This window comes from Lynx canadensis, chromosome E1 (assembly GCF_007474595.2).
Source record: "Lynx canadensis isolate LIC74 chromosome E1, mLynCan4.pri.v2, whole genome shotgun sequence".
NCBI classification, from domain to species: domain Eukaryota; kingdom Metazoa; phylum Chordata; class Mammalia; order Carnivora; family Felidae; genus Lynx; species Lynx canadensis.
In genome coordinates, this window is record NC_044316.2 from 10,448,136 (window position 1) to 10,467,904 (window position 19,769).

The window sequence follows — 19,769 nt, forward strand, 5'->3', positions numbered from 1 at the left end:
AAGATTAGTTGGCCATACGTTTGTGGGTCCATTTCTGGGTTCTGTATTCTGTTCCATTGATCTGAGTGTCTGTTCTTGTGCCAGCACCATACTGTCTTGATGATTACAGCTTTGTAGTATAGCTTGAAGTCTGGGATTGTGATGCCTCCTGCTTTGGTTTTCTTTTTCAAGATTGCTTTGGCTATTCAGAGTCTTTTCTGGTTCCATACAAATTTTAGGATTATTTGTTCTAGCTCTGTGAATAATGTTGGTGTTACTTTGGTAGGGATTGCATTGAATATGTAGATTGCTTTGGGTAGTATCGATATTTTAACAATATTTGTTCTTCCTATCCAGGAGCATAGAATCTTTTTCCATTTTTTTGTGTCTTCTTCAATTTCTTTCATAAGCTTTCTGTAGTTTTCAGTGTATAGATTTTTCACCTCTTTGGTTAGATTTATTCCTAGGTATTTTATGGTTTTTTGTGCAACTGTAAATGGGATCGATTCCTTGATTTCTCTGTCGCTTCATTGTTGGTGTATAGGAATGCAACTGATTTCTGTACATTGATTTTATATCCTGCAACTTTGCTGAATTCATGAATCAATTCTAGCAGTTTTTGGGTGGAATCTTTTGGGTTTTCCATAGAGTATCATGTCATCTGCCAAGAGTGAAAGTTTGACCTCCTCCTGGCCGATTTGGATGCTTTTTATTTCTTTGTGTTGTCTGATTGCAGAGGCTAAGACTTCCAATACTATGTTGAATAACAGTGGCGAGAGTGGACATCCCTGTCTTGTTCATTCCTTTTTAAGACCAAATATATTACATTGTATGGATAGATTACATTTTGTTCATTAGTTGGTGGACATTTGTTTCCACTTTTTGGCTATTGTAACAATGATGCTGTGAACATTCAAGTACAAGTGTTTGTGTGGACGTGTTTTCATTTCTCTTGGGTAGATACCTTACAGCGAGCTTGCTGGGTCATACGGCAAACTTTCACATTTAATTTTTGGGGGGAACTGCCAAACTTTTCCCCAGTGGCTGTGTTCATGTTACAAACTGACCAGCAGTTTGAAGGTTCTCATTTCTCCACAGCCTCACCAACACTTGTCATTTCCACCCTCCTTTTTTAGTAGCCCATCCTAGTGGGTGTGAAATGGTACGTCATTGTGGTTTTGATTTGCGTTTCCCTAATGACTAATGATGTTGAGCATCTTTTCATGTGCTTATGGGCCATTTGTCTTTTGGGGGGAAAATGTCTATTCAAATGCTTTGTTTGGTTTTTAATTGTGTTATTTCCCTTTGTATTGTTGAATTGTAAGAGTTCTGTATATATTCTGGAAATAAGTTCCTTATCGGATATATAATTTACAAATATTCTGCAGATTGCCTTTTCACTTCCTTGATGGTATCATTTAAAAGCACAGAGGTTTTGGGGTGCCTGGGTGGCTCAGTCGGTTAAGTGTCCGACTTCGGCTCAGGTCATGATCTCATGGTTTGTGGATTTGAACCCCGCGTTGAGCTACGTGCTGACAGCTCAGAGCCTGGAGCCTGCTTCGGATTCTGTGTCTCCCTCTCTCTCTACCCCACCCCCCGCTTCCACTCTGTCTCTCTCTGTCTCTCAAAAATGAATAAATGTTAAATTTTTTTTTAAATTTAAAGCACAAAGGTTTTTAAATTTTTTAGTTTTTAATTGTGATGAATTCCAACTTACCTATTTTTGTCTCTTGTCCCTTGTGCTGTTGATGTCCTATGTAAGAAACCATCTCATTTTTTACAGCTAAATAGTATCCCTTTACAAAGTAATCTCTTTAACTAGCACCCTATAGGTGGACATTTAGATTCACTCAGATTTTTTGCTGTTGCAAACAGTCCTGAAATAAATTATCTTGAACACATCATTTTGCATGTTGCCAGTATACCTGCTGGATGGATATCCAGAAGTCCAGGTGCCAAGTTACAGACTACGGCACTTATAATTTTAATAATTAATGTCAAAATTCTGTCCTTGGAGATCGTACCATTTTGACTTGCCAGCAGGATGGGGGAATGACTCACACAGAGCTTTTTTAAAGCTTGGAGTTATTTGCCTATGTTAAAAATGGGGAGGGGCACCTGGGTGGCTCAGTTTGTTAAGCGGCCGACTTCGGCTCAGGTCATGATCTCACAGTTTGTGAGTTCAAGCAGCAAGTCAGGCTTTATGCTGACAGCTCAAAGTCTGGAGCCTGCTTCACCTTCTGCGTCTCCCACTCTCTCTCTCTTCCCTTCCCCAGCTCATGCTTTGTCTCTCTCTCTCTCAAAAATAAAACATTAACAAAAATCCTGATCTCTGGTTTCTTTCGGAAAACCAGAAGACCTGTCAACATCAGTCCCGCATTTACACATGGCAATGATGGATTATAACTGAGCAGAACCACCCCCACTGGAAGGGCACGGCTCTCTAGTTCATTACAGTCCCCACCATTCCCTAAATGCCCTCCCCAGCATGGTCCAAGTGTCAGATGCTATTTACCATTTTACTCGCACCACTGTTTTCTACATGTATTAAAAGCAGGAAAACAAATGAGGCCGAGAGAACATGTGTCTCAAAAAAAAACAAAACAAACAAAAAGCCAGGAGAGCAAGTAAAATGTTCCAAGTAGCCTAAAGGCTGCATAATGCAAATTCACTGACCTGTGCCCTCTAGCCTGGGGTTTGACTAATTATAGCTTCTTTGAGATTTCAACAGAACACTAACCCTGGGGAAACAAGGACCCAGATGTCCCTAGAAGATCAAGCTTGACCACACTAGAAATTAGCCTTGGGGTGCCTGTGTGGCTCAGTTAGTTGAGCATCTGATTCTTAATTTCTGCTCAGGTCATAATCTCTTGGTTCATGGGGTTGAGCATCGCATCGGGCTCTGCACTGACAGCACAGAGCCTGCTTGGGGTTCTCTTTCTCCCCCTGTCTCTCAAAATAAAGAAATAAATTTTAAAAGAAGGAAGGAAGGAAGGGAAAAGAAAGATGAGAAGAAACGAAAGAGAAGGAAGGAAAGAAAAGGAAGGAAGGAAAGAAAGAAAAGGAAGAAAGAAAGGAAAGGAAGGAAGAAGGAAAGAAAAGAAAATAGCCTTTCCTGACACCAGCAGGTCTGCTTGAGGTCCTTTCGAGAATACCACTGTTTCCCCTGCACGCTGAGCCCCCAACACTTCCCTGTGCCTCCCTCTTCTAGACCCACTGCTCGGAGACTTCAGAGATGGTCTTTGGACATTGGTCCGCCATATCTTCCCAGGTTGCTGGCCTCCTGAATAAAACAGCCTTTCCTTTCCCGCCGTCACTATCTCTCAAGCATTGGCTTTCAAGAGACAAGCGACCGAACTTGGGTTTCAGTAACACAAACGTTATCTTTGTGGGAATGAAGACTAGCATGTGCGTTAGATACACAAACTCAACTCTCTTGGCTCGCGTCTCCTGTCCGGCCGTCGTGGGCATTTGGGTTTACAATTCCTGGTTCAGAAAAATAATTTTGGCAAACGCTATGGAGGGCATACTCGAGAAAGAGACTGGAGGCCAGGAGGAGGTCATTGTGACAGTCCAGGTTGACAGTGATGATGGGGGTCTGGACTGGGTAGTGGCAGCAGGAATACAGAGCAACGTCCCTGAAACAGGTGTGTGGAGAGAGAGAAGTGCAGGAGATGTCAGAGTTTCTGGGCAGGTAGTGGAGATGTTGTCCCCCAGATGGGCTCCCTGGAAGAGGAACAGGTCAGGGGTTAGGCGATGAGCTCAGCGGTGGATGCTTTGGTCCTGTGTTATCACATGATCTCTGACCCAAGCCCTGAGTGCCTTCCTGAGCTGCAGAACCTTAACCCTCATCACTTTGGGAACATCTAACATCAGACTCCTTGAAACAACCTCCAGGGGCCCCCCATTGCGGCAGTGGGGGTAGTTAGCAGTCCCAGTAAAGGTTCAAAGTGGGCTCTCATTGGGCAAGCTAAGCCCAGGGAGAGAGTGTGGGTATCCCTCTCTCTATTGCATCTCATAGGTAGTGCACTTTTGTTTTTTTTTTGTTTTTTTTTTTTTTTTTTTACAAATTGGAGATTTAAGACCAGCAGAGGAGGCCACTGCAGATGCTGTGGAAACAACAAGAGAACCAGAATCACAAGTGGAGCCTGAACGCGTGATCAAAGGGCTTCAATCTCTGGATAAAACATGAATGGGTGAGGAATTGCATCCTATGGATGAGCAAAAGAACAGGGTTTCTTTTTTTTCCTTCTTGAGAGAGAAAGTGTGAGCAGCGGAGGGACAGAGAGAGAGGGGGACACAGGGTCCGAGGCAGGCTCCAGGCTCCGAGCTGTCAGCACAGAGCCCGATGCGGGACTCGAACTCATGAACCGCGAAACCGTGACCTTAGCTGAAGTCGGACGCTTAACCGACTGAGTCACCCAGGCGCCCCCATCCAGTCCCAGAGCTTTAAGAAGATGCGCTTTGGGATCAGAAACACCTGGATTTCAACCCTGCCACATCACGACCAAGGCAGTCTTTATTGTCTGTGCTGTGCACTAGAGTCACGGCCCCAGCCTGCTCCCAGGGGAGACCACATCTCACCCAGGCAGCCATGGTCCCCTGTGTTAAGTGCCAAGGTGAGGGGTGCTGAGACACCTGGGAGCCGGGAGGAGCCTCTCGTCCAGCCGGGGAAGTCAAGGATGGACGTGTAAGTTGGGACCCAAGGGACAAGCACGTGTCGGCCGGGCCAAGGGGCCCAGAGAATGGAGGAGAGAAGGGGGCCAGAGAGGTGGGCAGAGGCCGTGGGGGAGCCAGGACTGGACAGCCCCGACCTCCATGCCCTCATCTGTGCAGTGGGGATGTTCAGACCTCTCTGGCTGAGCGGTTTTACAGACTTAGGAAGTGACAGCCAGGCAGGCGCCTGGCATTTCAGAGGCGCTAGACCAGCCATCGTTACCCACACGGACTCCTCCTTAAGCCCGGGGACATTTGAGCAGCATCTCAGGTATGTAACCATTTCTGTCTTCGCCTTCTCCTTCCAGACGGAGTCATCGTCACAGTTTACGTCTAAGCTCAGCTCAGGAGAGAAAGCGACCCAAGTCCACAAAGCACAGGGATGAGGGGTTCGGTGGGGGACTGTGTCCGCGTCCGGGACTCCATGTACCCGGTTCCCATTCTTTACAGACGGACACGCCTCTCTGACTAAGGCAGGCAGCTGTGAGTAATCTGGTTCAGTCACCAGCGAGTGGCGGGGGCATCCAGCGGGGAAAGCCCACGTGGCCCGGCCACGGCTCACACCCACGTTTACAGGGGCCAACGGAAGCTGCTCCCGGGGCCCCCTCTTCCGAGGGGAGGCGACTGTCAGTCTGCTGGGTCCCCTCCACCCTCTCCTTCCCTGCTTTCTTCAGCAAGCCCTCCTGGGTCCAGTGCCACCCACCGGAGAGGGTGCCCTGAGGACACCATAGACAGAACGCCCCCTCCCGAGAAGGGGGCAGTTCAGTGGATGAACCTGCAAAGGACACTGCCTGTTCTCCATGGGGGCATCTCAGGCCCCCGTGAGGCAGGTGGGCGAGGGGAGGTGGGAACGAGAACTCCCTGTAGGGGCCCACAGAACTCACCAGAATTAGGGACCAGGTTGTCATCTCCTCAGCTGGTGACTCGTGGCAAGCCCCAGCCCTCTCTGAACCTCAGTCCCTTCTTTGTCACGAGGGTAGCAATCTATTCTCCTGTCACTCAGCAGGAAGCCTCTGCAAGACTGGAAATGGAGAGTCGGTCTAAATGATAACTGATTCCAGGCCCGATCTGAACACGGATCCCGGTGTTAATGGCAGCGGCTGGAGGCGGGAAGGTCTCTGAGGAGGGGGGCAGGGCCCACCGCGGGCGGTGGGGGAGTGCCGGGCATCCTGTCCTCCCAGCCCTCAACCTGGAATGATCGGTTAAGATTGCATTGGGCTGCCAGCAACAGAAAACCACCAACATGGCTTATGCACTTGAAGGTGTCTTTTTCTTTCATTGGGAGAAATCCAAAGCACTTTGTTGACCTTGGTTTAGTTGTCAGGGACAAAGGCTCTCTTTCCACTTTGCCGTTATACTCATGACAGTCTCCCTCTCTTAACTCATGACTGCAAGACAGCTCCTGGGATCCCGCCATCACATTCATGTTCCAGGCAGAATAAAAGAGGGAGAAGGACCTGGCACGCCGTGTGTCCCCTGTCGTCAACAGGAGTAAACCCCTTCCTGGTCACAGACAGGTGCATACATCTTAGAACCATGTCATAGGCCATCCCTAGCTGCAAGGGAGGCTCAGAAGTCAAGTGCTTACATAGGCATGTTGCTTCCCCACAAATTGGGGTACGTTAGAAGGGAAGAAGTGGAGGGGAACCCGGGTGGCTCAGTGAGTTGGGCGTCCAGCTTCAGCTCAGGTCATGATCTCATAGCTCGTGGGTTTGAGCCCCGCACCGGGCTCTCTGCAGATAGCTCGGAGCCTGGAGCCTGCTTCGGATTCTGTGTCTCCCTCTCTCTGTCCCTTCCCTGCTCACGTTCTGTCTCTCAAAAATAAATATAAATAAATAGTAAAAAGAGGTACAAATGAAATAAAACTTAAAAAAAAAAAAAAGGAAGGAAGAAATGGAGAGCAGATACCGAGTGGGGGGCTCGCAGGTAAACAGGGAAAAGCCAGATCTACCGGTCACGAGGGCAGGTGGGAGGTGCCCTAGTGCCCAAGACCAAGATAGGCGTCTTCTAGAGGATGCTGAGGGCTGACGGCCCGGGTGGGGGCCTAGGTTCCCCGACTCGCGGTCCACAGTCTCCCTGGCACAACCACCCTCCTCATCTCTCCCAGCCTTTGGGACCCCCCTGCTCTGTCCCAGTGGTGACAGGTCATGAGGTCTCACACGGCCCATCGCCTACTGTCTCGCAGGTGACAAGCAGGGCTGGGCGTGAGGCAGGTGCCGGCTGGCAGTCTGGCCGGCCCCTCCAATCTCCGCCCAGCATTGCCAAGCCCCACGGGCCACACAGGGTCACAGAAACACAGACGTGCTCATACCCACACAGGGAGGGACTCACAAAGTACAGGGACCCTGCTACGTACACACTCGCACGCAGAAGAGTACAGGGACACGCTCCTACACGTTCACACGCACAGAGGCTCACGTAGGCTCACACGTACACACGAGAACAATACACACACGGGGACATGTACCCATGGAGATGCAAGCTACTGGGACGCACATTCGGAAACACACATGGGGGCTTGCACACGCATGCAAAGACACACACACACACACACACACATATACACACACACACACACCCCTTCCTTCTTCTGGTGCTTGTACTTTGTCTGTTTTTGCCTCAGCACACGGTGGCCAGGACAGGCTGCCTCCACTCCAAAGGTCATGAGGCAAATAGGAAGGAGCGATTTCTGCCCGGAAGTGTCAGTGCCTAAGTCAGAGAGGCTTGTAAACTCCCAGACTCGGGGAACAGGGAGGGGAAGTGGGGGAGCCGCTGCCGGGGGCCCGGCAAGCAGGACATGGGATGTGACCGCGCTGGACCTCAGTGTGGCCGGGGGGATTTGAATGCCAGCACTCCCTGCCCCCCTTCTCCCCCGCAGGAGAAGGGACTGCCCCCAGGCCAGCCTGTGAGTTGATTGCGGTTTGGGTGGAAGGGAGAGCCAGGAGCCTGCCAGGAAGTTGCTGTCCTTGACTTCCAAAAGCCTGGATGGCTGGGTGGGCTGACCTCATGGCTAGACGGCTCCAGCTTGAGGTCATTTGTGGTTTCTCGGCTCCCCTCTTCACCCCTGCTTCCCTCACTTGGCCCACCCCGGCTGACCGGGGGACCTGGGCGGGGATGCGGGGGGTGGGGGGAGATGGCATCACATCTGTCACAGAGTCTGGAGCTCCGCCCTTGGTGCTGCAATCCATCGTGGTCCCCGGAGAACCCAGTAGCTGGGCGAACACACTGCACCGATCTTACCCATCCCAGAACATTCCTGAGGCCTGCCCGCGATTACCCTGGCTGTGGGCTGGAGAACTGCATCTGCTCTGTCCTCGCAAAGATCCAAGGTCTGCGAGGGAGACTGGCCCGGGATGAATGTCATCGGGGACATCAACCTCATGGCACCCCGCCTCTCCTGACCCCCCCCCCCCCCAGGTCTTCTGCCCTTCTCTGGAATGTTTGTATCTTGGGGCTTGGCCCGGCCCCTGTCCCCTCCTCGCTCTGTTCCTCCCTGAGCTTTACACGGACCGCTTTCAACCCTGCTCCAGCCCGGCCCTCTCCCCGAGCTCCAGGTCCCGACAGCCAGTGCTCCCCGGACATCTCCCCGCGGACCCCCCACAAGCCCTCCAATTCCTGTGACTAATACCACGCTCACCAGCTCCCCACCCTGAGGCCCCTCATCTCAGCAAACGGCACCTCCATCCAGGGCAGGCACCTGGGAGTCGCCCCCCGCCCCCGATCTACGCCTCCAATCTACAACCTCCAACAGGCCCAAATGCGAACATCCAGTCACTGATTAAATGGTGTGGAGCACCTACCGTGTGCCAGACGCCGTTCCTGGTTCTGGGGATTCGGCCGTGAGACAGACAGAAGTCTCTGCCGTGAGAAATTCAGATTTTGGCTGAAAGAGAGCAGCAGAACAAATCAACTCAATTACACTGGTCTTAGAAGGTGATAAGCACCATGCGGAAAAATAAAGCAGGGGGCAGCAGGGGGCAGCAGTAGGAAGTAATGTGGGGGCAGGGGGGGGGCAGGGAGGGGGGTGTTATTGTAAACAGGATGGTCAGGGAAGGCCGGACAGAGATAGTGACATTGCAGCAAGGATTTGAAGGAGGAGAGGAAGGAATCCCCTGTGGAGATTTGATGGGAGAGCAGTCCAGGCAGAGGGAACAGCAGGTGCAAAGGCCCTGAGGCAGGAGTGTCCCTGGAGCTGGAGCAGAGTGACTAGGGGAGCCCGAGTTGGAGAAGCGCCATCCTCCCGGCTCACGGCCTAGTCCCGGCCACCATCATTTCCTGTTGCACTGTCCCCTGGGCTCCCTCTCCTGCTCCTGGACCCTAGTCTCTGCACAGCAGCCAGAGAGAGGTTTTGGGAAACACAGATCAGATCGTGTCCCTGCAGTAGCTTCCTGCTCCCATAGGTCAAGTCCCTCACCCGGCCCCACACGCCCCACTCGTGAAGAATGGAAGGGAGGCGTAGGGATCAGCTTCCCTGAGGCCGGCGGTTGTGTATTTTCATTTGCTAAATCTGGCAATCCTTTCTGGATTCACATCTGCCCCCTCACTGGCCTCCCAGACCCCCCGACCCCCGACCCCCAAGGCCCATGGTCTCTTCCCCACATGGTGGCCAGAAACTCTGTCAAAACCCAAGTCACTTCACATCCCTCCTTGGCTCAAAACCCTCCACTGCCGTGAGGCCCTGGTGAGCTCTCCAAACCCATCTCCTGCCCCCAGTGCCGGGCTGCTGAGGGTGGCTCTCCGAAAAACAATCAAATATAAAAACTCAAAAGCCCCGAGTTTAGCATTTACCAATTTCTGTGGTGTAAATGCTCCCTCTGTGGCTGAGTGCAAGCTACCGATGTGACATCACCGAAGGCAAAGTTGGGCACAGCTGTCTTTGTGAGTCAGTGCAAGTCAGTGCGAGCGGGCTCCAGCCTGCCTCTCTGTTCCTCCAGCAAACGCCACCTCCGGACCTTTGCACTGAGTGGGATTCTTCTGGAAGTGCTCAACCCCAGGTCCTCGCATGACTCACCCCTTCACTTCTCTTGGGATTTTGCTCAAACTTTCCTCCTCTAAGAGGTCTTCCCTGGGCACCCACCTACAATAACACCCATCACTCTCCAGTCCTTTGCACTGTTTTATTTCTTCCTCCTAGCACTTATCCCTGCCTCACACTGTTTACTCGTCTCGGTGTTCATTCCTTCTACCCCCACCCCCCACCGAGGCCACGCCCCTGCAGGAGCCAGCCAGAAGCAGACCTGGATTCTAGCCCCGCCCACTACCACCTTGCTGTGCAGTTTAGAGAGGTCCCGTCCAGCTCTGAGCCTCTTGGCTTCGTCCCCTGTGGGGGAGCTGTTACCTTCCACCTCTGCAGCTATTGTGGGGGGCCATGCAGCTGAACGGATGGGAAAGCACTTTGCAATATCTACCACCCCAAAAATGTGGCACCAGGAACCCCATCCACCCCACCATTTCTCAGAGGGGAAACATTTCATAGCTATGAGGAAGAAACACTCTAGAACCGTCAGATGAGCAGGGGAGGGGCAGAAAGAGAAGAAGACACAGAAACCGAAGCAGGCTCCAGGCTCTGAGCTGACAGCACAGAGGCCGACGTGGGGCTCGAACCCACGGACAGTGAGATCCCATGACCTGAGCCGAAGTCGGAGGCCCAACCAACTGAGCCACCCAAGCATCCCTAAAGATTTTATTTTTAAGTAATCTCTACACCCAGTGGCTTGAACTCAAAACCCCAAGATCAAAAGTTGCACGTTCCACCAACAGAGCTAGCCAGATGCCCCCGCAGCAGCATTTTTTTAGACAATGTTGTTTTATTTTATTTTTTTAAAGTTTACTTCTTTAGAGAGAGAGCAAGTGAGCAGGGGAGGGGCAGAGAGAGAGAGAGAGAGAGAGAGAGAGAGAGAAATCCCAAGCAGGCTCCATACTGTCAGTGCAGAGCCTCATGCAGGGCTCAAACCCATAAATGGTGAGATCATAACCTGAGCCAAAGTCAAGAGTCAGACAGTCAACCGACTGAACCACCCAGGCACCCCTATGACAGCATGTTTTGAAATCACGAATTTTCATCAAGTAGAGGAAGTCACTTAAACAATGTAATCTCCACTTGGATTCTTCTCAAGCACCACATGGAGACACTTACATGGATTTGTCATCTGGGACACTTAAAAAAAAATCATCCTTCTGTTGTCCCTTTTCCCAGCCTGGGTGACTTCGGTCCATTTAAAAGTGACATCTGGGGGCGCCTGGGTGGCGCAGTCGGTTGGGCGTCCGACTTCAGCCAGGTCACGATCTCGCAGTCCGTGGGTTCGAGCCCCGCGTCAGGCTCTGGGCTGATGGCTCAGAGCCTGGAGCCTGTTTCCGATTCTGTGTCTCCCTCTCTCTCTGCCCCTCCCCCGCTCATGCTCTGTCTCTCTCTGTCCCAAAAATAAATAAAAACGTTGAAAAAAAATTAAAAAAAAAAATAAAATAAAATAAAAATAAAAGTGACATCTGGGAGCGCCTGGGTGGCTCAGTCGGTTAAGCAGCCGACTTCGGCTCAGGTCATGATCTCGCGGTCCGTGAGTTCGAGCCCCGCGTCGGGCTCTGTGCTAACAGCTCAGAGCCTGGAGCCTGTTTCAGATTCTGTGTCTCCCTCTCTCTGACCCTCCCCCGTTCATGCTCTGTCTCTGTCTCAAAAATAAATAAACGTTAAAAAAAAAAATTAAAAAATAAATAAATAAATAAAAGTGACATCTGGTGGGGAGGGCGCCTGGAGGGCTCAGTCGGTTAAACGTCCGATTTCAGCTCGGGTCATGATCTCGCATTTCATGAGTTCAAGCCCTGCATAGGGCTCTGTGCTCACAGCTCGGAGCCTGGAGCCTGCTTCGGGTTCTATGTCTCCCTCTCTCTCTGCCCCTTCCCCTCTCGAACTCTGTCTCTCTCTCAAAAATAAATAAGCAATAAGAAAGTTTGTTTTTTTTTTTAAGTGACATCTGGGAATGCAAACCGGTGCAGCCACTCTGGAAAATAGTATGGAGGTTCCTCAAAACATTAAAAATAGAAGTACCCTACGACCCAGCAATTGCCCTACTAGGTATTTATCCAAAGGATACAAAAATGCTAATTTGAAGGGTCACATGCACCCCAAAGTTTATAGCACCACTATCTACAATAGCCGAAGCATGGAAAAGAGCCCAAATGTCCATTGACTGATGAATGGATAAGGAAGATGTGGTATATACATACGATGGAGTATTACTCGGTGATGAAAAAGAATGAAATCTTGCCACTTGCAACTACGTGGATGGAACCAGAGGGTATCACGCAAAGCGAAATCAGTCAGAGAAAGACAGATATCATGACTTCACTCATATGTGGAATTGAAGACACCAAACAAATGAACACGAGGGAAGGGAAGCAAAAATAAGATAAAAACAGAGAGGGAGGCAAACCATAGGAGACTCTTAAATACAGAGAACAAACTGAGGGTTGCTGGCGGGGTGTTGGGTGGGGGGAAGGGCTAAAGGGGTGAGGGGGATTAGGGAGGGCACTTGCTGGGATGAGCACTGAGTATTATATGTAAGCGACGAGTCACTAAATTCTATCCCTGAAAACAAAAACCACTAAATTCGATTCCTATACGAATTAAATAAATATAAATAAATAAATAACACCATACTAGGGGTGCCTGGGGGGCTCAGTCAGTTGAGCGTCCAACTCTTGATTTCAGCTCAGGTCATAATCTCACGGGTCGTGGGATAGAGCCCCGCGTCGGGCTCTGCACCGACAGCACTGAGCCTCCTTGACATTCTCTCTCTCTGGCTCTGCCCCTCCCCTGCTGGTGCGTGCATGTGCACTCTCTCTCTCTCTCTCTCTCGCTCTCGCTCTCTCCCTCTCTCTCAAAATAAACTTTAAAAAATAAGAAATCATCCTAGATTCTCTAAATCCGCAGCAGCCTCTCTCGCCAGAGAGCGTCCCCACCATCTCCTGGGGAGATCACCTCTCTCCCTTCCCTTCACCACCCATCTCCCTCCTGGGCTGGAACTCCGGGGAGGTAGGGAAGGATCATGAGGAGCAACCGGCACCTGCACCCCCTCCCACAAGCCAGTCGGGCCACGGGCATGCCACCCCTGACCCACCCCTGACCCCCGACCCACCCATGACCCTGACCCACCCATGACCCACAGGCCAGGGATTACACGTCAAGAGCCACAAGGCTTTCTTTGACCGACGTAGTGTCATCTGAAAATTCACCCAACAGGACAGGATTTTCCAGCTGTGGAAGTTGAGGCAACCGTGGATCGAAACACCTACCGCGGGGGCCGGCATTCTGCCGGCGTGAGGCAGTCCGGCCCATCAACAGGTGTCCACGCGGATTGGTCGAGCATGTTCTGAGCTACTGGGCATCTGATTGCATCAGTGGGTGCCCACGCCACAAGAGTTAGTCCGTGTTCCAAATACCACCCCATCCACAACAACTGTCTGAGGCAAAGCTTGATCCGTTACTCCCTTATTTGCATGCCCACACGGTCATGTTCTCCTGAAGCAAAGAAATACTTCTGGCGGCCGTGTCTCTCAACGGAGGAAAACAAAAGCTAGATGTGGAGATACGCTTAAGATCAACAGAAGCAACCCTGGGATTGAAGAATTGGCTAATGCGACGCTCATTCTAACTGCCCTGTCCCTTGCTGTCCTATCCTGGGCAGCCCGGACAGAAAAACGCTCAAGCTCCCAGACTCCCTTGCAGCTAGACATGCCCTGTCAAGTAGTTCTGGCTAATGGGTTGTGTCCGAAAGCCCTCCTCCAATCAGTGGTTTGTATGGGATGTCACATCCTACACAAAGTCTCGCTGGAACGAAGCGGAATCAGCCACCTTGTGGTTATGAGGACAAAAGCCACATGTTAAGAAGGTGGAGCGGGAAGATAGAAGGAGCCTGGGTCCCCGATGGCATAGCCGAGCCGCCCTGTCAGTTCTGGACTGTATGTTTGAGACAAATGACCTCCATGTATGTAAGCCCCAAATGAGTTTTCTGTTACATGTGGCCTACGTGTCATGTGCCCGACATGTGAACATGCTTCATGTAACTTGCCTGGCTTCGGCCGACGTGTTTATTTCCTCCGGATTAAAGATGAATGGTTTTCTGTTTAAGTAGGCTTCATGCCCATTTGTGGAGCCCAACGCAGGGCTTGAACTCACGACCCCGAGATCAAGACCTGAGCTGAGATCAAGAGTGGGACGCTCAACCGACTGAGCCATCCGGGCGCCCCTAAAGACGAATGTGTTTTTAAACATTTTTTTAATGTTTATTTATCTTTGAGACAGAGAGGCGCCACCCAGGCACCCCACAGATGAATGGTTTTTAAAGACTTACAGTGTTTTGGGGTACGGGGGTGGCTCAGTCGGTTAAGCATCTGACTTCAGCTCGGGTCACGATCTCATGGTTCGTGAGTTCGAGCCCCGCGTCGGGCTCTGTGCTGACAGCTCAGAGCCTGGAGCCTGCTTCACACTCTGTGTCTCCCTCTCTCCCTGCCCCATCCCTCCTCACGCTCTGTCCCTCTGTCTCTCTCTCTCTCTTTCTCTCTTAAAAATAAATAAACATTAAAAAAAAAAAAAGACATACAGTGTTTTCCAGAATTTGGCCAGCAATTCCATTTGTCTACCAGCGACCTGGACTCCAATCACATCCCCATCCTCACAGTGGAGACCCTTGCTACCATTTACTGAGCCCCACTAGACAGGTGTGCCTGGAAAGCTGAGGCTCAGAAAACTTAAGCACCCAGCCCAGGTTCACACAGCTACTAAGGGGCAGGGTCTGGATTAGAACCCAAGACTGTGTGACCCATTTCTCCACAGCTCCCTCTGCTGGTTAACTCTGGAAGCAGCCACTCCACGCACTTCCTCCCTTGAACATCAGGGGTTAAGAGGGCATGCCCCAGTCGCGGAGGTTGATTTGGAGGGGCCAGGAAGCACCCCCCCCCAGCCCTTCCCATGACTCAACAGGAGAACGAGATAGTCCAGGCATTGCCCCTCTCTTACTAATGCAAACACTGAGATCCTGAGTAAGGCAATGACTTGCCCGGGGTCACACTGAAAAGCGGAGACAGGCTGGAGACGGAAACTGAGGGCCTTTGTTCTATGTCGGGCTCTGCCCCAGACCCGATTATTCTGTCATGCTGCTGGAGGTTGGGGTCCCCGAGTCTTCTTCTCCCCCTCCCTGAATCTACACCTCCCCCTGCGGCTGGAACCTTAAGGCTCCAGCCCTACCCCCTCCAGTATCCCCCAAAGACTCCCACCCATTCACTCGCTCATGCAGTCATCCCACAAGCAATCAGTAAGTGGCTCCAATGTGCCCTCTCTCCACGGGCACTCACAGAGTTCTCAGTGTGGTCTGGGAGTCCGGGTCAGACCGCAGCCTTTTCGGGATGGGGCTGTGACTGGGGGGCTGAGAGGTCCAGAGAAAGCCCCTGGACCAACATGGGGCAGGGGGACAGAAGAAAGGCAGGCTGAAGGAGGGGACATTGATCTGGATCTTGAAGTTCAGTAAGGAGCTTTCAGGCAGCAAAGGCGGAAGGGATATTCCAGGCTTGAAGAAAAGAGCACGTGCAAAGACACTGGGGTACACTGAATTGTAACTTAAAGAATGGTTATGTGAGTTCCACCTCAGCGAAAACAAATACATACGATTTGAAAGAAGGCGGTGTGCATGCAGGCGTCCAGCACCGTGAGGCTGGGGGGCCGGGGGGGCAGGGGGACAGCCGCAGGAGGGGCCAGAGGGGCGTGACACGCCACAAAGGGCCCACCTTTGCATTGCCTGGGGGATTCAGCTGTGGTCTGGCCTGTGCTGCATCTGGCGGGGAGCCCACGAGCATTCTTGGCGTGAAGAGCCGAGCGCCTGAGCCAGGGAGAAAGACCGAGAAGAGCTGTGAGAGGGAAGGATGTGGTGATCTGGAGTCGCGCAGACTCTGGTTTGAATCCAACTCTGCTTCCAACACTGATCTCGGCAAATCACTTCACCTCTCCGAGCCTCGACTTCCCCATCTGTAACAGGGACTGGGAGGTGGCAGGACGGCCCTCGTGGAGTTGCTGTGGGGAACCCTCGGTGTGGGCGCCCCCGAGCTCGCTGGGGCATCAACAGAGGGGGGGTTGGGATTATCAGTACTGCTGTGGGTTCGGGCCAGCTGCCCTCTCCACCTGTCACCTGAGACCGGAGGGAGGCAGGGCGGGATGTGAGTCCCTGCTGCGGTCACCAGGATGGGCCTAGGTCTGTCGCCAGGACGCCCGCCCCCTGCCAGTCCTGCCGTGGCCGCTTCCTCTTTCCCAGGCCAGTTCCCCCTTGCCTGGTGACGTGGGCCTTGTGTGGGTGGTGGGGAGGGGACGCCGGAGACGTTAAACGTCCTGGGCTGGCGGGGAGGAGGCCAGACCCGGTGGGGACGAGACCCGGGGCCCGCTATGCAAATGTTCCCGGTGCTGCTCTCCTGTCCGGTAAGAGGCTGCGGGAAGGGGGCTGGGGATAGAGGGTCAAGGAGGTGGCCTCCGCGGGGGGGGAGGGGGGGCACCCATCCCTGGAGGGCTGAGAGTCCAGGTTCTCTTAAAACTGCCGACCCATGGGGCGCCTGGGTGGCGCAGTCGGTTAGGCGTCCGACTTCGGCCGGGTCACGATCTCGCGGTCCGCGAGTTCGAGCCCCGCGTCGGGCTCTGGGCCGACGGCTCGGAGCCTGGAGCCTGTTTCCGGTTCTGCGTCTCCCTCTCTCTCTGCCCCTCCCGCGTTCGTGCTCTGTCTCTCTCTGTCCCAAAAATAAATAAAAAACGTTGAAAAAAAATTCTTTTAAAAAGTGTCATTTAGGGGCGCCTGGGTGGCGCAGTCGGTTGGGCGTCCGACTTCGGCCGGGTCACGATCTCGCGGTCCGCGAGTTCGAGCCCCGCGTCGGGCTCTGGGCCGACGGCTCGGAGCCTGGAGCCTGTTTCCGATTCTGTGTCTCCCTCTCTCTCTGCCCCTCCCGCGTTCGTGCTCTGTCTCTCTCTGTCCCAAAAAAATAAATAAACGTTGGAAAAAAAAAAAATTAAAAAAAAAACAAAAAAAACTGCCGACCCAGACTTGGGTTCGAGTAACAGGAACTCGGGTGCAGGACAGACATGGTGACAGGCAGTGGGGGGTGTGTAGCCTCCAGGGAGGAGCTCCATGTGGATGGGGCCTGACCTTTGAAGATCCTGAGGGTCAAACCACGTGGACAGGGTGAAGGCACCTAAATGAGGCCCAGCTGCCTTAGCAATGAGTGAGCTCCCCATCTTGAGAGAAAAGCAAGCAGAGCTGGATACCCACCTACACTGAGCTTCTGGGCAGGAAGGTGAGGCACTCTTCCCCACAGGGAAGATGGGGAGGGGCTGGGGACAGGCATGCAAAGAAGACTTCACAAAAGTGGGCTTTGAAGGCTGAATAGGAGTTCTCTCGGTGGGCAGGGCGGAGATGATGTGCCCAGTCTCTGACCTACATTACTCCCTCCAATCCTCACAAGACCCCTCGGGGTGGAACTAGGAAACTGAGACCCTGAGAGGTTAGGTAGCTTTCTCCAGCTCACACAGGACCGCATCACAGACAGGCAGCCTGGCCTCGGGCGGGAGGAGGCGAGAGGTCGGATCTGGGGCTGCAGAGGTTAGCAGGGGCCTGGATGGAAAGGCGGCGGGTCAGACAGGAAAGAAATGAACGCCAGACCCCCCCCCCCCCGGGTGTGGGGGTCCCGGAGCGGAGCTGTGAGGCCTCATTTCCTGAGGTGCGGGAATCAGGCCGGCGGAGGCCAACAGCAGGAAGGGCCCGGCCGCGTGGCCTTGGCAGGCAAGCATCTTCCTGGATGCCCGCTACCGCTGCGAGGGGGCCCTCATCTCCCAAGAGTGGGTGCTCGCAGGAGCCAGATGCTTTGGCAGGTGGGTGCAGGGCCCGGGAGGGTGGTGGAGAGGGGCTCCAGAGGGGAGGCCCCCAGGCTCACTACCTCCTGATCTCTACAGCGGGCCTCGGTCCCAGTTCAGAGTGACCCTGGGCCCAGACCGCCTGGTGCTGGACAGTTGCAAGAGCATTTCCCGTGTGGAGGAGCTGCTCCTGTCCCCAGGAGGGAGTGAGGGCTCTGCGTCCGGTGGCCTGGCCCTGGCTCGACTGGCAAGGCCACCACCTCTCAGCAGCGCCGTGCAGCCGGTCCCTCTGGCCACCCGGCCCCAACCTTTCCTCCCACGGCTGCTCTGCTGGGCCCAAGGGTTTGAGGCTGATATCGGTAGGATGGGAGAGGTGCCTGGGATGGTTGAGGGCAGCAGGGGGCGCTGGACTGGGCGAGGCAGACAGCCAAGGTGGAGATTGGGGCACCTGCGGGGGCACTAATCCCCACAGTCCCCGAGCCCGGAGAACAGCCTGGCTCTGGCCAGCCAATGGTCAGCACCAAAGATGCCAGCATGCAGGGGAGAGGGTGAGCAGGGACGCTCCACTATGCCTGAGTCAGCTCCCAGCCCCAAAGGCTGGCCCTGGGCACGCTCCTGGCCTCCTCCCCAGGCTTAAAGCTTCCCTGGGAGCACCGTGAGAATGCAGGGGAGGATGGAGCCATAGCAGAGGGAGGTGGAGGTGAGGAGCGTCAGGGAGGACTGGAAGCTCAGGACTGGGTTCAGGGCAGGGAGACTTGGGGCAGGGAGGGAAACTCTGCGGTGTGCCAACCGGCAGGGCAGGGCTGGTGCAAACCTGCCGGATATCAGTCCTGGCTGAGGGTCCGCCCATCGCAGCCCTCCCCCACCCTCCCCCGCCCCCAGCAGATCCCTACATCCCACCCCGAGAGCTGCACAGTGTCCCGCTGAGACCACTGCATATCCACACCTGCAAAGATGCCTTTCGCCTCCACCCTGACTGTCCTGACCCGGAGGCCAGCTTGCCTGAGGGCTCCCAGTGCACCAAGCCCCCCACCGGCCCCTCTGAACTGGTGGTAAGGATTCGAGCTGGGCCCAAGCAGGCTCCCCCACAGCCCCTCCTAATGCCTCTAGACTCGGTAGAGCCAGGCTGGCCATCCTCCCAGGGTCTCCTATTCCATAACACCCAGGCAAGCAGCTAATGTGCACCCCTGATTAGGGGCTTCCCACCCCCTGGGGAGACTTCCCCTTTAGGTCCTGCTTGAATGTGGGACAGCCTTTGACATAGCCAGGTTGTGAACCGCTGGAAAGCCCCTGGTTATCTGACAAAACACAAGCGTTTTGTTAAAAACTGATTTTTGTGCAATACTGAGCCTCAAAAGCCACAAGGAGGAAAGGGTCAGGCAAGAGTGGTAGAATTTGTGGGAGAAAGCATTTTAACTGGCAAGAGGGTGTGAGCGATGGGGGGAGGGGGGATGACCAAGTCCACCCGAGCTCTGAGCTCTGTGTGTTGCACTGGGGCCCCCAACCATCTGGCCTCCCCAGCATCTCCTGTCAGAGGTGGGAACCCTGGCTGCCCCCCCGGCCCCTCCCCTAATCAGGTATCTCTGCTCGCCTCTCAGGGAGTGGTCAGTGGGTCCCTGCTGGCTTTGACCCCTCCTTCCCTCTCCCGCACAGGTGTCTGATGGGAGCCCCCTGGTCTGCTTCCAAGCTAACAGCTGGCTGCTACAGGGGGTGATCACCTGGGGTCCCTGCTGGGGGCCTGGCCTCCCAGAAGTCTACAGGCCTGTGCATCCCTTCATTTCCTGGATCAGAGATAAGGTCCCTAATGCCACTTTTCCCACCCTGGCCAAGAAGTGTCGCTGGGCCCGGCCTGGGACCAGACAGAGGAGGCAGTGAGGATCTTTAGCCTGTGAAGTCCTGGGTTTGAACCCTGATCCGGCTACTTACCTGCCGCTGTGACTGTTGCCAGCAAACTCCCCTCTCTGGATCTGCTTCCTCTTTGAGTAATTGAGATGTATTCACAATTATTCCTTCGTCCAACAATGTTACCAGTGCTTCCTATGTGCCAGGCAACCAGAACACAGGATCAGTGGGGCCCCTGGTCTCAGGCAACAGGCGGGCTTGTCTAGAGGAGGGGAGGCAAGCAATAGCCCGAGTCATGACAGTAATAAATGTGCAAATACAAACCACAGTGGGTGCTAAGAAGGATCGGATTGCT

At 53.5% G+C, this 19,769-nt stretch overlaps 1 protein-coding gene across 1 annotated transcript; it reads left to right on the top strand.

Moving 5' to 3' along the window:
• The first annotated feature begins 3,496 nt into the window (after positions 1-3,496).
• Positions 3,497-19,742, top strand: LOC115501332 (serine protease 33-like). Its single transcript, XM_032591201.1, has 6 exons — positions 3,497-3,626; positions 16,043-16,153; positions 17,440-17,590; positions 17,672-17,931; positions 18,458-18,624; positions 19,226-19,742. The coding sequence occupies exons 1-6, from the start codon at positions 3,497-3,499 to the stop codon at positions 19,445-19,447; spliced, it is 1,041 nt and encodes a 346-aa protein (XP_032447092.1). The 3' UTR covers positions 19,448-19,742.
• The last annotated feature ends 27 nt before the right edge of the window (positions 19,743-19,769 follow it).

What these genes read in the sequence shown, in the direction of transcription:
- LOC115501332 (XM_032591201.1), top strand. Translation starts at nt 3,497, where the DNA reads ATGGAGGGCATACTCGAGAAAGAGACTGGAGGCCAGGAGGAGGTCATT. An exon ending in CGGTGCTGCTCTCCTGTCCG is followed by an intron (nt 16,154 to 17,439) that starts GTAAGAGGCTGC and finishes TCATTTCCTGAG; the next exon opens with GTGCGGGAATCAGGCCGGCG. An exon ending in CCGGCCCCTCTGAACTGGTG is followed by an intron (nt 18,625 to 19,225) that starts GTAAGGATTCGA and finishes TCTCCCGCACAG; the next exon opens with GTGTCTGATGGGAGCCCCCT.